General features: G+C 32.2%; 1 protein-coding gene across 1 annotated transcript; it reads left to right on the top strand.

Moving 5' to 3' along the window:
* Positions 1-234: 234 nt before the first annotated feature.
* Positions 235-5604, top strand: LOC115885423 (hapless 2-like). The gene is made up of 8 exons (XM_030904334.1): positions 235-875; positions 935-1211; positions 2235-2513; positions 2630-2836; positions 3587-3913; positions 3967-4368; positions 4929-5127; positions 5180-5604. Exons 1-8 carry the CDS (start codon positions 270-272, stop codon positions 5502-5504), a joined length of 2622 nt encoding a protein of 873 aa, XP_030760194.1. The 5' UTR covers positions 235-269; the 3' UTR covers positions 5505-5604.
* The last annotated feature ends 9710 nt before the right edge of the window (positions 5605-15314 follow it).

Genomic DNA, 15314 nt, shown 5'->3' on the forward strand with positions numbered 1-15314 from the left:
TATTCCTTCAAATATGAAAAGCACCAAGCAGTGGCGGATACAGGGGTGGGGGGCCATGGGGCCCGGGCCCCCCTAAGATCTGTAAATTGGATTAAATTAATAACACACTACTACCATAAATAACAACTATTTTAGTTACCTTATCTAAAGAACATAAAACATAACACTCTGTATACTATGCCATTTATGTCACTTACTTTCGTATAACCTATTTTTTTCTTGAACAACGTCATTTTGACAAACTTTTTTAAAAATTCCAAATAATTCTCATGAAAGAATTATTATATATCTATATATTTTTATTTTCTGTGACTTTATGTGAATATACAATGGACAGCAACAGAAAACCTTACGAAGAAAACGGCAAACCTTCAATCCCAAACAACCAACAACAACCCCAAGAAACAGTTTTTGAAATCAAAGCCATGTTAACAAAGTGCTCCAAGAAGAAATCATGCGAAAACCAAAATGGCTTCGACTGTAGTTTTGACAGTCCAAGATGTAAAGACTCCAGAGGCAGCCACAAATCAAAATGCGAGGAAGATATTGATGATGGTACCTTACAGAACTGCCAGAAAAAGATCTCTATCACGCTGAAAGTCAAAAACAAAGGCTTCACTAACTGTAAAAGTCAATTTATAGTGTTAGACCGTATTTTTGACCCTGTCAGTGATGGCAAAAGGAAATTACTAAACCCTTACGTTCTAAAAATCACCCAGAAACCCGTACTACAGTCGTACGACCTTGTTTTCGAGAATGTCGTCAATTCTGGACCTTTAGAAAAAGTTGTTGGTCAAGAAGATGATACTTTTAAAAGCTGCAATAGTGAATCGTCCAATTCGATGTGCTCGAAATTCAAATATAACAACCAGGAAGTAATTTTATAAGCATTTTTAACGAAAAAAAAACACTATAAATTTTTTTTTAATCATAGGTACCATACAGTTCAGGTTTTTGTTGTTCTTGCAACGATAACCAAGAGAAAAAGCTAGATAGCAACCAGAATATTCTGGAAAACTCCCAGTTTAGTTCCAATATTAATCAAATGTTTGCTCAAAACGAAATAACTACCGCAGAAATGTCTAACGACATTTTGAATTGTTCTTCTGACATTGGAAATGTCAATGAAAACAAAATTCCGGAATTTGGACAGCTGGGAAGCCTCGGAAAAACCGATTTTAATAATTTGAAATCAGTTAGATCTGTACGAGGTAAAATAAGATTCAAAAAACATAATGTTGTTATAAATTTCTCAGAAATCCTGCATCTAATGCTTTAGAACGAGTTTTAGAACCGCCAGAAGGTATTAGAATCTGTTTTAGAACAAGCAAAAGCCATTTTAGAACAAGTTGAAACTTTCTAGAATCGTACGCTCATTGATTAATCTCTTTAGAATCCTCGTTGCGCTTCTAACTGTACCAAAATAGCTTCTAAATTAATTTTAGCGGTTCTAAAATTACTGACACGCTTTAGAATCCGCCTCATACTACTCAATACTACGGTAAAATCGTTAAAACGTTTTAGACCCGCTAAAACACATGTTAGAATTTTTTTAGAACCGCTAAGATCGTCATAACACTTAAGTAAGTAGGTTTAGACACCTTAGCATGGTTTTAGCGGATACTAAAGAAATTTTAAACTAATTTTAGCGTTCTCTGGACCGCTAAAATTCTTTAAAATCTGCTTTAAGGCGCCTTAACATGCCTCAACCAGCTTTAGAACTGCTAATATCCTTTTAGAATCGCTAAAAATATGTTAGAATTTGATCTAGAAGCAACAGAGATGATCTACAGCTACTAAAAACCTGTAAAACATCACCAGACTTTATAAATCTATCTCAGATTAAAATATATTGTTTTCTGAGCGATTTTAGCTGTTCTAAGATTACTAAAATGGCTTAAAATAAATAAATACTCATTGGTTAAGATCTAGTGGTTCCTAATCAGTTTAAAAATTAATTTTAACTATCCTAGAATCGCTAAAATGTTTTAGAAGCGGTTTTATAACGGTTAAAAGCACTCTAGAATCATTTAAACAAGTTTAGATGTGCTAAAACAGACTTAGAATCTCCTCCTAACTGATAAAAATGTCCTAGAGGTACTGAACTGCTGTTAAAACGTCTCCAGAATATATAAAATTACTTTAGACTCAAATAAAACTGTTCTAAAGGAGTTTCTAAATTATATTTAGCGATTCTATTGATTTATGAACAATTTTTAATGGATATTTCTCAGGTAGAATTAAAAGAGGCGGTCAAGATTGCGATAATAAATTTTCTAATGCCAATCACATGTCAATGAATAACAACAACCAAGACAGCGTTCACTGCATGGAATTCTCTGACTTGTGGTACTCTGTGAATAAAATCAAAAACCCTGATATAGAGTATGGCGCGAAAATTGAGATTTTCGAAAAGATATCTAGTAAAAAGTGCCAAGCTTTTTGGAAGGACATCACTGGTGGTCAAGCTATTTTTGTCGGAACGACAAATAGAAGATATGTCAGTGCGGACTGTAAGATTCAAAGTATTTTTTAGTTTGTTTTAATATTACGAGAATAATTTTTCAAGAAATCTGCAAAGTACGACTTTAACGCTTCCTTTAAACACCTGTTTTTTTTTATTTTTAAGTAAATATTTTGGCATACTACCTGGAAAACCACGATGTCGACTATGAGTATGCCCTGGACCCCAAAACCCAGTACCTGTTAATACCAGAGGTAAATGCAAAAGTTCTGGACGTGAGTCAGTACCCAGAGGTACGTGGTGGTCCCACGGAGTACTTGGTTGTACAAAACAGCGATATCGACTTGACGGGAAGATCTTGCAACAAAGCAGGTGTCAATTTTGTATTTCGTACAAAGAACTTCAATTTTAATCACAATAAGACGTTGAAGTTTGACTGTCTAAAATTGGTCCATCTTCTATTTTCTACCATATCTTATTTCTGGATTTTAATGAAGCTTTTTATTTTTCCATATACCGGGTGTGTCTTAAAAGTGGCTCAGCTCTATGACTTTTTTATTTTTTAGATAAAAAAACGAGTTTTGGTATGGCAGTATATGACATAAATTATGATTGGCTGATGTATTCAATTGTTTTTTGTCACTTCCTGTTTCACCGGAAATGACTACAACTTTAGATTTTTAAATGGCACCCTCGGCATTTTTTTACTTTATTCCGTAGAAAATGACACTCTGAGTAGAAGGACATATCACATGTCAACTTTTGACATCTTCGCTGATGGTTTATTTGAAATTGTAACATGCGATTGATAACGACAATTTGACTCGAAATACCAAGTGTGTGGTACCAAATTATTCGTAAAAAATGCTTTTTCCGAGTATGCTAATGAGCCACCCTTGTTCCATTTCAAAAAATTGAAATATGTTGTAGTCGTTTCCGGTAAAACAGGAAGTGACCAAAAACAAGTGAATACGTCAATTAATCCTAATTTATGTCATATACTAAAATACCAAATCTCGGTTTTTTATCTGAAAAAATAAAACAGTTATAGGGGTGAGCCACTTTTGAGACGCACCCGGTATAAGGAATCAGCAATTAGCATAACTCTTGCACAACTTATAGGTGTTGGATATGAAGCATTCGCTCAGCAACCGCACAGATGTGATGCAAAAAGAGATGCATGTCTTTTAAATCAACCGAAAGACATGTGGAAACATGACCACGATCTGGAATCTGAAGGAAAAAAAGGTAGCTATTTCCTGAAAAACTTTGGCAGTCTTCCTGAAAACCCAGTAGTGTTGAAACATCCCAACAACACAAGCCAAGAAGACAACCAAGATAAGAAACTCTACATGTATTACAGCTCCTGTCATACCAGTGTGATCAGTATTGATTTTGGTGATGATTCTAACGTAGTTTTGAGATCTGATACACTTGCCATTATCACAGGTAAGTGAATTATCTCGAAAATGACTATATTTTGAAGAATATAACTGTTTTAGAAGTTTATACAGAAACCATGAACCCCAAAAAGACAGTGATCACAGCCAAAGTACTCAATAGTGGACTATTATCTAGTATATTCTACGTAGGACTCAGTGCATGTCCCTTGGACCTTCCAGCAACCTTTGGAAGCATCATATCCAGGTCTGTGCTGATTCCACCTCAACACCAGCATGTCTTCACCCTGGAAATCTACTGTGAGCTTCCTCTGAAACAATTTTACTGTTCTTTGGAGGTGTTGAACTTGAAACAACAGCTGATAGCTTTGAGGAGGGTCAGATTTCAGCGTAGAGATAGATGTGTATGTGCCTGGTACTGTCAGTGTACTTGTCATGATACAGACTATGGAGCCAAGTGTAGTAAACTGGGAATAGAGCAGTACCATGCCGCTGGATATCAGGGTATTGCTGAAAGTCCGGAGCAATCAGCAATGATTAATATATTTGAATTGAAAGTGGTGTAATGTATTATCAGGGAAGCTACAAGCTCTTGGCTTCGACTATTTAAATGCTTTGGCATATTTTCAACATACAATTTCAACAAATGCAATACAAAAACTCGAAAACTTAGATCTAAAAAGAACTGTTTGTGCTTAACAGTGCAATTCTTAAAAAGGACTATGGAAATAGGCAAAAAACGAGTATTACTCACAAAGATTCAACAACAACACTGTATTATACAAAATAAAGACTGACATTAGGATAATTGTCAAATAATTAACGACAACCTTGCCGAAAACGACGCAATGTGACCAACATAGCGATAATAAAATTCGGTTTAAACTAATTTTTGCAGCTTTAATCTAAATAAAATATCTGTTACAATTATTTGCTCTATAAAGTAAAATGAAGAGTTGATCGGAAAATGTTTTGCGATTACAATAGATACCAACTAATTCAATCATTGCTGGTAGCTCCGTATCATAGAATAATTTAATATTTTACAATATTATTTTTTCTAGGTGGTATGCCTATTCCATCCCAAATAATCGACTTTTCAGCTTACGATGATACGGTTTCGATATTCCTCTACGTCATAATGTTTTTCTGTCTCACCCTGTGGTACATGGGACTGATGAAGGCAGCTTTCGGGTGTTGTTTTCTGCCAATCGGTTTGTGGGGCTTGGATAAAATCCTGGACCTACCGAAAAAAATCAATAAGTCTCAAAATCCAGAGTTTTTTAACTTTTGATTGAATAATTATTATTTGTAGGTACTACGAATCAGAGTTAAAGTACGAGAAAGTAATTTATGATGAGGACGGGTGGCCAGTTCATCCAGAGACAGGCAAAAAAGTCCAAAATATCCCTCCAGCAACTCAGTTTGCCGTAAATATAGTCTTTTTCTTCTTGTTTCCTCTGGCTTTGTGTGTAATGAGCTTAAGGAAAGCTACAGGATCAAAATATTCGCCTAGAGCTTATAGTGATTTGGAGATATGTGCTTGTAGGGCCAGTAAAATTAGTCTGGCTAGTAACTATGGACTGCAAGCTACTTCTAGTAAAGGGCAAACAAAGGGTAGCGAAGGGAAAATGAAATAAGGAAATGTTTAGAATGTGTGGTATGGCGAGGCTGAAAGAATTATTATATTTATTGAATAATTTTATAAGTAACTGAAATAAATGTATTTTTTATACTTTTTGAAGTTGTTTTATAAAGAAAATTTAACATTTTATTGAAAAATTTAGTGCTTAGACTCAATAATAATTTGTTGGTTTTCTTCTACGTCATTTTTATCAAAGCCACCCAGTGATTTTTCTCTTGTATTTTACCCAGTAGTAAAAATGTTCATTGTTTAACTCTCCATCTAATAAAAATATAGTCCTATATATAATACAGGGTGTTCCATTAAAGAAAACAAGCGTAGACATTTGACCATCTAAAGTAAATACCTAATATATTCTTTCAAAAGAGACTTTAGAAATCATTTAACAAGTTGTCACCTTCCTTTTTAACATGTCACCTTCCTGTGACTACAGATTAATAAAAAGACACTTTCTTACAATAAATCACGAAGCCATTATCAAAAATCAGTCCGTGTTGATCTCCAAACATATCTAAATTTTATTTAGTGCTATTTTAGTCGCGTCTTAAGTGGTTTGAAAATCTCAAAAAAGGTCTCTCTATTGGCTTGCGGTGGGAACCCCACAAATAAAAATCCAATTAAGCAGGATGACAAAACAAACGTCTCAAAATCGTGGTTGTAGACGTTGCTTTGGATGCGCCTCAGGCACAATAAACAACCATAAAAAAGCTCTATCAATTTGCCGTCACCCTATAGTGGAAGCACTTTTAGGTTAGTCCATGTGCATATGTAATCTTTAAAGAATCTTGGTATTTTATCACAAAAGCGTCATTCGGAAATTTAGTATAGCAATCTAGTAAAATTACACTAATTAGCTACACTCACCGGTACAAAAAACGCGCACCTTAAAATGTTGAGGTATTTTAAAATTTTATATACAGGGTGGTACGAACTGTATTCAGGAAACTTTGGCAGCATATTCTGCTGATAAAAATAAATAAAACAGTTTTTATAAATGTATGTCCTAAAATGCTTAGTTTCGGAGATACAGGGTGTAGAATTTTCATTTTTATTTCGATTTTTTCCAAATAATTTCTGAAGTAACGTAAATATTTGGATGAAAATTGGTTTCTGGGGGTTTTTGACATGAGAAATTCGATTCTGATGTTAAAATGACTCCTATTTGTAGGGGGCGCCACCTACACGTGTTTTAACTGTTTGAAGAGTAATAACTTTTCGTCCGTACCTGTATAAAACTACATAGTAAAAAAATATACATTTCCCTGACATTTTACGTAAAAAATGTCTCTTGGTAAACCGTTCTGAAGATATTTAGAATGGAAATAGTCAATACATGTCATTATTGACAAAAACTAAACACATTGAGTAGATAGTTATTTGACTGAATTAATAAATTTGGAAAATTTTCTGAAAAATTTTCCAAATTTATTAATTCAGTCAAATAACTATCTACTCAAATTTTTTGAACAATATTTTCGGCGAAAAAATGATGATAAAACAGTTTCTGTTGAACTTTTGGCACAAAAATATTTGAAATTTATGATTTCAGTCTAACATCAGTCAACTATTTACTCAAAATATGTCTAATTTATATCAGTGATGACAGGTATTGGTTTTAGTACGGAGGAAGAGTTATTACTCCTCAAACCAGTTAAAATATATGTCATATTAACATCAAAATCAAATTCCTCATATCAAAAAACTCCCAGACACCAATTTTCATCCAAATATTGACGTTACTTCAGAAATTATTTGGAAAAAATTGAAATAAAAATGTAATTTCTACACCAATCAATTATTGAAATATTTATTTATTACTGTATCTCCGAAACTAAACATTTTAGGACATACATTTATACGAACTTTTTTACTTATTTTTATCTGCAGAATATGCTGCCGAAGTTCCCGGAATACAGTTCGGACCACCCTGTATATATTATTTTTTGATAGTAGGCTATGTGAAGATCCATCAGCCCTTGTACTATAATTTCCCAATTCACACCCTCTATTTGATAAATCCCCTACTCTCTGTCCATTATACACCCCACCCCCCTGAAAACCGATGTTTTGACTACTGTTTCAGCCTGCGTAATCGTCTGAATAAACCCTAAACCATCAATACATAGACACTCTATTTTAGACATACGTTCGGTAATCAACATACTTTTCGAAATTAGGATTTGGAAATGATCCTCAAAGTTTTGAACTGATATCATAAAAAGCAAATCGTTTATTATTGCTTCAAGATAATATTGCCCACAATCGTGTCTAGTGCGTCAATGGTCTAAGTTTTTTAAAACCCTCGATTAAGTGTATCTATCCGTTTGCATCTGTATTTGTGTTAGGGCGTCAGCCTAATCGGAAGAGAAGCTTATAAGCATTTTTAGAAGCATTCGGCAGTGCTACGGCAGTGTCAATTAGTATACCCTAAGAGCCTGTAAATTTGATTGCCTTTTTTTCGGAAGCGTTAAAAAGCCACTTCATCAAAGTCCCAAAAAAGCTAAATAAAGTTTATATGTGTATCTGTATACAGGGTGGTCTCTTTTATAAGTAAGGTATAAAGACTGTGGAACCGCTTTTGCTATTTCACTTTCCGGCCCCTGGATATGTCATTCTATTAAGAGTGTCATTTTCTATCATAGATAAAAGACTTATAATATTAAATAGATAGGCAACTTATAATACATTTCAATTTTATTATACAAGGGTGCCTCTGATAGTCAGAGGAAGAATTACTAAGGGAAGAGAGGGGTGCGATAATAATATAATAATAATAATAATATAATCCCCTATAATTTTATATATAAAATGACAGCAATCTTCATTTCATAGCCATCGCTGACGCCGTTTTTATTCGATCATACGGTATGAAGACATTATAAATTTTGATTTCCTTGAGAGTGTCAAAATATAAAATAAGTATACGTTTTTTGCGGTATAAATGTCTGTAACTTTTTTTTATACTAATACAGAAAAAGAAAGTTAAAGAAGTTTAATTTCTTCACAGCTATAAGAGACTGTAGACCTGAGTATATGGTTTTAATTTTAACCTTGTTGTAAAACACGAAGGTTTTCTCATATATACAAAGCATATGGAAACAGAAAAACGCAAAATAATTTCTTACTTCGCAACTTTTATTTATCGCTTTATTATAAACTACTGAGTACTACTTATACTGGGTACACCCTGTATGCTGAAACTTCTGGTCTTGTCAAAGGCGCCGCACACAGCCTATGTAACAAAGGAATATGTTAAGAGCTCGTGATATATCTTTAAGTGATTCTTTCTAAAAGTGCTTGGAGTGGTAATGACACTTTTTTTTTCTTTAATTCAAATGTTTTTACGTTACTCTCTTTTTTTAATATCCAAAGTTAAATAACCACGTTATTTTCAAGTTATTTTAATTCTATAATCTACTGAAGCCCTGTTAAAAACGTCGTAAGTTCGGAGAAACTTCTTCAAATGTCTTAAGACCGCAGCAGGATTTCTATACTAATATAAGTTCTTGAGTTCCGTTTTTAGTTGGTGTTAGATCAGAACGGTTCTAGTCCCGTTCCTTTTCTAGCTAGATATCCCTTGGAAAACTTTGTATAAAATTGTTTTTAAACTAAAATACCACTATACAGGGTTGTTCACCACATACGACACGGAGTATTGTAGCTAAACGATGAGATTTTTTCAAATTGTAAATTTTGTGTTCGATGAAGGACTATTAGAGGTACAATTTAAAATAATTTTACAAGATACAGAGTGTCCCAAAGAAGTAAAAAATATCAAAATTGTATTTTTTTAAATGGAACACCCTGTATATTATTACATTTTTAGTTTCTACCATTAAAATAAAGGTAAATTTGATTAAAGTTTATTACAGTTAAACCATACCGTTTTCGAAATATTTTCAATTTTGTGAAATTGCAGCAAAAATATTAAGGCTTCATTTCTCCAAGGGTATCAAAGTTTTTAATACTAAATATTTACTGAAGTTTATTTATTGATCAGTTATTGTGTTGCATTAATAAAAATAATAGTAACTTATACAGAGTGTCTAAAAATTTATTGTAAATAATTATTAGCTTTAAACGGCAATAACTTGTTTGATTTAAATGGAACACCCTGTAAATTTTATGAGAATCAAATGCACAATTTAATTGTCTATCAAATTGTATTATACCATTTTTTACCTATCTCTTTAAGTTTCCGTAGAAAATACATTTTCTTGTAATTTAGAACTTATTTATCAATATACCCATGGAATATTGACATTTTAGATTATTCTTAAAGATGTAGGTACCAAATTTTTAAAGAGTACAGATACTAATATTGTCGATATAATTCGTTTATTTCATTAAAAAATAAAAAAAAAACTGTTTAAATATTTGTTAAAGAGAACCAATTAATATGATTCAAGTATTCAAACTACATGAACTGACTGTTTGCGTTGATTAATAATAATTGCCCCAAATACTAAAAAACTGAGTTTTGTATGTGTATTAGACAGTGTGGTAAAAAGTAACACCTTAAAAATGATATTTAATTTTTTAATAAATGCTTATTTATAACAACAGAGACGATCATTTTGATAACTTATTATTATATTGATTTCTGACTCAAATCCACATTTATTTAGAATAATTTATTAACGAACACAATTAAGTATGTAATTAATTAGTGTATGGGCGGAAATAATGGTGTTATATTTAATTAATGGTATATACTTTTATAAAGATTTAAATAGTTTTCTTTTTGCATACAAATGGGCTAGTAATATTATCGTTTTGTTAAAATCGATAATATTACTAGCCTGTACATTTTGTAAATTTGTTGCTTTAAAAACAATCTAAAATGTCAATATTCCATGGGTATATTGATAAATGAGGTCTAAATTATATGAAAATGCATTTTCTACAAAACCTTGAAGGGATAGGTAAAAAATGGTATAACACAATTTGATAGACAATTAAATTGTACATCTGATTCTCCCAAAATATACAGGGCGTTCCATTTAAATGAAAGAAGTTATTGGCGTTTAAAGCTAGAAATTATTTAAAATAAATTTTTAGACATTCTGTATAAGGTAGTATTATTTTTATTATTGTAACAGAATAACTGATCAATAAATAAACTTCAGTAAATATTTAGTATTAAAAACTTTGATACCCTTGGAGAAATGAAGTCTTAAAATTTTTACTGCAATTTCACAAAATTGAAAATATTTCAAAAACGGTAAGGTTTAAGTATAATAAACCTTAATCAAATTTACCTTTATTTTAATCGTAGAAACTAAAAATGTAATAATATACAGCGTGTTCCATTTAAAAAAATACAACTTTGATATTTTTTACTTATTTGGGACACTCTGTATCTTGTAAAATTATTTTTAAATTGTACCTTTAATAGTCCTTCATCGAACCCAAAACTTACAATTTGTAAAAATATAATCGTTTAGCTACAATACTCCGTGTCGTATGTGGTGAACAACCCTGTATAAGTCAATTCTATCATAGTTTTAGGTTTAATTATTACAAAGTATTAATTCCTAATCAGAATTTTTACAAAGTTATCCGAAAAAAATATAGTAAGAATGATAGATTACAGGCCCGTCCCTTCTAACTCGCAAAGTAGGGGGTTTAAAGCTCCATTTTGCACCCTCACCCTTCTACAGGGCTTCCACCTGAGTCTCGGAGGGCCCCGAAGCAATTTACACAATATTATTAAACACTTAGCGGAGCGCCCGAGGCTCAGCTGAGCGTGGAGAGAGAATAATTTTTATCAATTACGGGGGTGAGATGGGAATAAGGGCGAATGAAAAATTATCCGCCGGTTAACGGGGGAGTTTGGGGATTGTTTGGACCCGGGGACAAAACAGTGGGTGTATTTATCAAAGAAAAGCGATATAAAAAATTACTACAATATTTAAATTAATTTTTTTATCGAAAAAAAATATTTTAAAATTTTCGACGAAAAAAAACTGCCTGTCAAAAATATGTCTATAGCCTAAACGTCAAATTTAGTGATTTCCACAGCCACTGTGTCATAAAGAGAAGTCATGTGGCTATCCGTTTCAAAAATTAAATTGTTCGAATGTCATATAATAATGGCCGCAGCTGTCATGGAATTGAGCGATTAAAGAATTATCATAAATCATTTTTTTTAAATGGAAAAATACTTTTTTTATTTTACTAGTGAAAAGGCTTTTCAATTCGTTACTTTTTGACTATACATGTTCCTATACCTAAAATAAATAGTTTTTAAGTTATTTAAGATTTAGTTTGAAAACGTATAATTTTCTTGATTTTAATCAGTAGCCTATGACTTTAAACGTCAAGTGATGTAAAGCAAGCACCAAGCCAACTTTGCGCTGTTTTTTGTTTCGATCTTTGAATAAGAAGACTAAGGAAGGAGCATAATGCTATCCATGTATTCATGCATGGTGGGCGGAAAAGCCACCATAAAAGCTCTCTAGGGTGGGGATCTTTGACAGTTCTGTTTGACGATTCATTTGACACATTTGAATTTGATTTGAAATTTTGTGGATTTGTCAGTCTTTACGGAGCTTATTTTATGTTATTTATTATTTATTCTACTACTGATAGTTGTATAAAGGTAGTAAATCTAGATGGAAATTGTGGCAGAACTTAAATTAACAGTGACACTATCGCGATTTATCGAAAAGACTCTAAAATAGTTGGTTGTGTAGCGTGCGGTAGATCTCGGCAAAATTGAGTGAAATAATGGAACACCTTTTCGCTAGTAAGTGACTATATAATATACATACGTGTAGTAAACCGATCATTTATGAAATTCACATAAATTAACTAAATTATATATTTTTCTTGCATTTTAGCTTTTATTTATTACTTGTCAAAGATTAGATGTCAAAGAATTTAGATACGTTAATTTGACTTAACTGCTTCAGTAGCGTATCGGATGTTTGTGTTAATAAATACTTATTATAACTTATCTATTTTTATTAGAATTATATATTTTTATAACAATTTTAATAACTACCAACATTTATTCACAATGTAAAATAAAACAACAAATTATTAAGTCTACCCCACGTCTACCCTACATCATAGTTTTACATTTTTTAAATAAAATTAGAACGACACTGATAAAGCGGAATTTAAGTCGGCCATATTTGAGGCCCATCGCGGTGTACCTAAGATATTTGATATGCTCCTTCCTTAGTCTTCTTATTCAAAGGTTTCGATCATATATTATTAAAAAATAAATTTATAATATAGGAAATTCAAATAATTCGATTTCTGACAGATGGAAATACATTGTTTGACTGTTTGACAGTTAATGTCAAAGGAAGCTAGATAAAATCAAGAAAAATATACGGTTTCAAACTAAATTTTAAATAATTTGAAAGCGATTTATTTTATGTATAGGAACAATAATCAAAAAGTAACGAGTTCCAAAAACCTTTCCACTAGTGAAATAAAAAAAGTGGGTTTCCATTTAAAAAAAATGATTTATGATAATTCTTTAATCGCTCAATTCCATGACAGCCACAGCCAGTATTATATGACATTCAAACAATTTAATTTTATGTCCCAGCCCCAGTGGTTGTGGTAATCACTAAATTTGCGTTTAGGCTATACGAATTTTTTTGACAGGGAGTTTTTTACGACCAAAAATTTTAAATATTTTTTTCTCAAAAACGGTTAATGCACAGTGTTGAAGAAATGAATGTGATGTTAAAAGAAAATGTATTGAATATGTTAAACGAACAATTGCACTGTGTTAGGTATGGACTTTAATTATTTCAATATGGCTTATGTGATAAGAATATTTGTTAATATAAATCTCTAAGTCTTGACTGATCACTGACTCATCAACGCCCAGACCAAACCCTTGACCCTAGAAAGCTGAAATTTTGCACAGGGGTTCCTTTTATGATGTTTATACGAGATAAGAAAGGATTTTTTAAAATTCATCCCCTAAGGGGGTAAAAAGAGGGGTGGAATATTACAATATTTTTTATTTAAAAAACGGTTAAGTTTCCGAAAAAACGCTTAAACACGTATATTTTATTTTCTTTCTTTACATATTTTAAGATTTTTTAAAAATGTATACAGGGTGTTTCGAAAAATCTGATGATTGATTAATCACGATCCTGCTTAAAGCGCTTGACATAAAAAGCTGATTTTTGGAAAACGGATTGACTTTAGGGTGTAGAGGTTCGATAAGAAGGGATTTTTCGAAACTCGAATTCTAAGGGGGTGAAACAACCCCTTAAATATTAGAATATTTTTTATTTAAAAACCGGTGAGTTTTTCGGAAAAACTCTTAAACACGTATATTTTATTTTGTTCTTTTACATATTTTAAGATTTTTTAAAAATTTATACAGGGTGTTTCATAAAATATGGCCATTGAGTAATCACGATTCTGCTCAAACTGCTTGACGTTTAAAGCTGATTTTTGGCAAACGGATTGACTATGTGGTGTAGAGGTTCGATAAGGAGGGGTTTCTCGAATCTCAAATTCCAAGAGGGTGAAAACGCCCCTCAAATAATCTATACTAATATATAAAATTCTTAAGTGACTCACTGATTAATCACGATCCTGCTCAAACCACTCAAAGTAAGAAGCTCAATTATGGCATACAGGTTGATTCTAGGGTGTAGTGGTTCGATAAGAAGGGATTTTTCGAAATCCCAGTTCCAAGAGGGTGAAACCACCTCTCAAGTATTACCATATTTTTTATTTAAAAAACGATCAAGTTTCCGAAAAAACGCTTGAACACGTATATTTTATTTTGTTTTTTACATATTTTAAGACTTTTTAAAAATGTATACAGTGTTTCAAAAAATCTGGTCATTGATTAATCACGATGCTGCTTAAAGCGCTTGACGTAAAAAGCTAATTTTTGGGAAAACGGATTGACCTTAGGGTGTAGAGGTTCGATAAGAAGGTATTTTTCGAAACTCGAATTCTAAGGGGGTGAAACCACCCCTCAAATATTAGAATATTTTTTATTTAAAATCCGGTGAGTTTTTCGGAAAAATTCTTAAACACGTATATTTTATTTTGTTGTTTTACATATTTTAAGATTTTTTAAAAATTTATACAGGGTGTTTCATAAAATATGACCATTGAGTAATCACGATTCTGCTTAAGCTGCTTGACGTTTAATGCTGATTTTGGCAAACGGATTGACTGTGGAGTGTAGAGGTTCGATAAGGAAGGGTTTCTTGAATCTCAAATTCCAAGAGGGTGAAAACGCCCCTCAGATATTGCAATATTTGTTATTTAAAAAACGGTTAGTCTTTCGGGAAAACGCTTGGACACGTATAATTTATTTTATTTTTTACATATTTTGAAATTTTTTAAAAAATCATACAGGGTGTTCCAAAAAGTTGGGCAATTGATTAGCCACGATTCTGCTCCAGTTTGTATGTTAATGGAAATTCTTGCTTTGCTTTATCATATCACCATTACAAATGATTAATTCGACGCGAACGAAGTCGCGGGTACATGCTAGTTTGTTATAATTTTGTTATTAATTTGTATTATTTTATACTAGCCAAGTGCTATAAATAAAGAGTTTATTATTATTATTAATTTCGAATGCTTCGATTTCTGCGGCACCCGTGCAGGTTACTAAGAGAACGTCTCCGATTATACTCAATTATTGAACAATTAAGCTCGTTTCCAGGTTTCCCTAGGGATAGCGGGGAGAAGATTGGCCGGAGCCGCGCAATAAGAGCAGCTTATTCCCTTATGATATTAATAACTGCGAGAGGGGGAGGTTTTTGGGGGGTCGGGTATGAGAAGGAATAAAGAAAAGACG

Source organism: Sitophilus oryzae, unplaced genomic scaffold (assembly GCF_002938485.1).
Source record: "Sitophilus oryzae breed Bouriz unplaced genomic scaffold, Soryzae_2.0 scaffold_381_pilon_pilon, whole genome shotgun sequence".
Classification (NCBI taxonomy): domain Eukaryota; kingdom Metazoa; phylum Arthropoda; class Insecta; order Coleoptera; family Curculionidae; genus Sitophilus; species Sitophilus oryzae.

Coding starts and splice junctions, on each gene's coding strand:
- LOC115885423 (XM_030904334.1), top strand. CDS start 270: ATGAAAGAATTATTATATATCTATATATTTTTATTTTCTGTGACTTTA. Junction 2,837..3,586: donor AAGATCTTGCAACAAAGCAG/GTGTCAATTTTG, acceptor CACAACTTATAG/GTGTTGGATATGAAGCATTC. Junction 5,128..5,179: donor CTACCGAAAAAAATCAATAA/GTCTCAAAATCC, acceptor TATTATTTGTAG/GTACTACGAATCAGAGTTAA.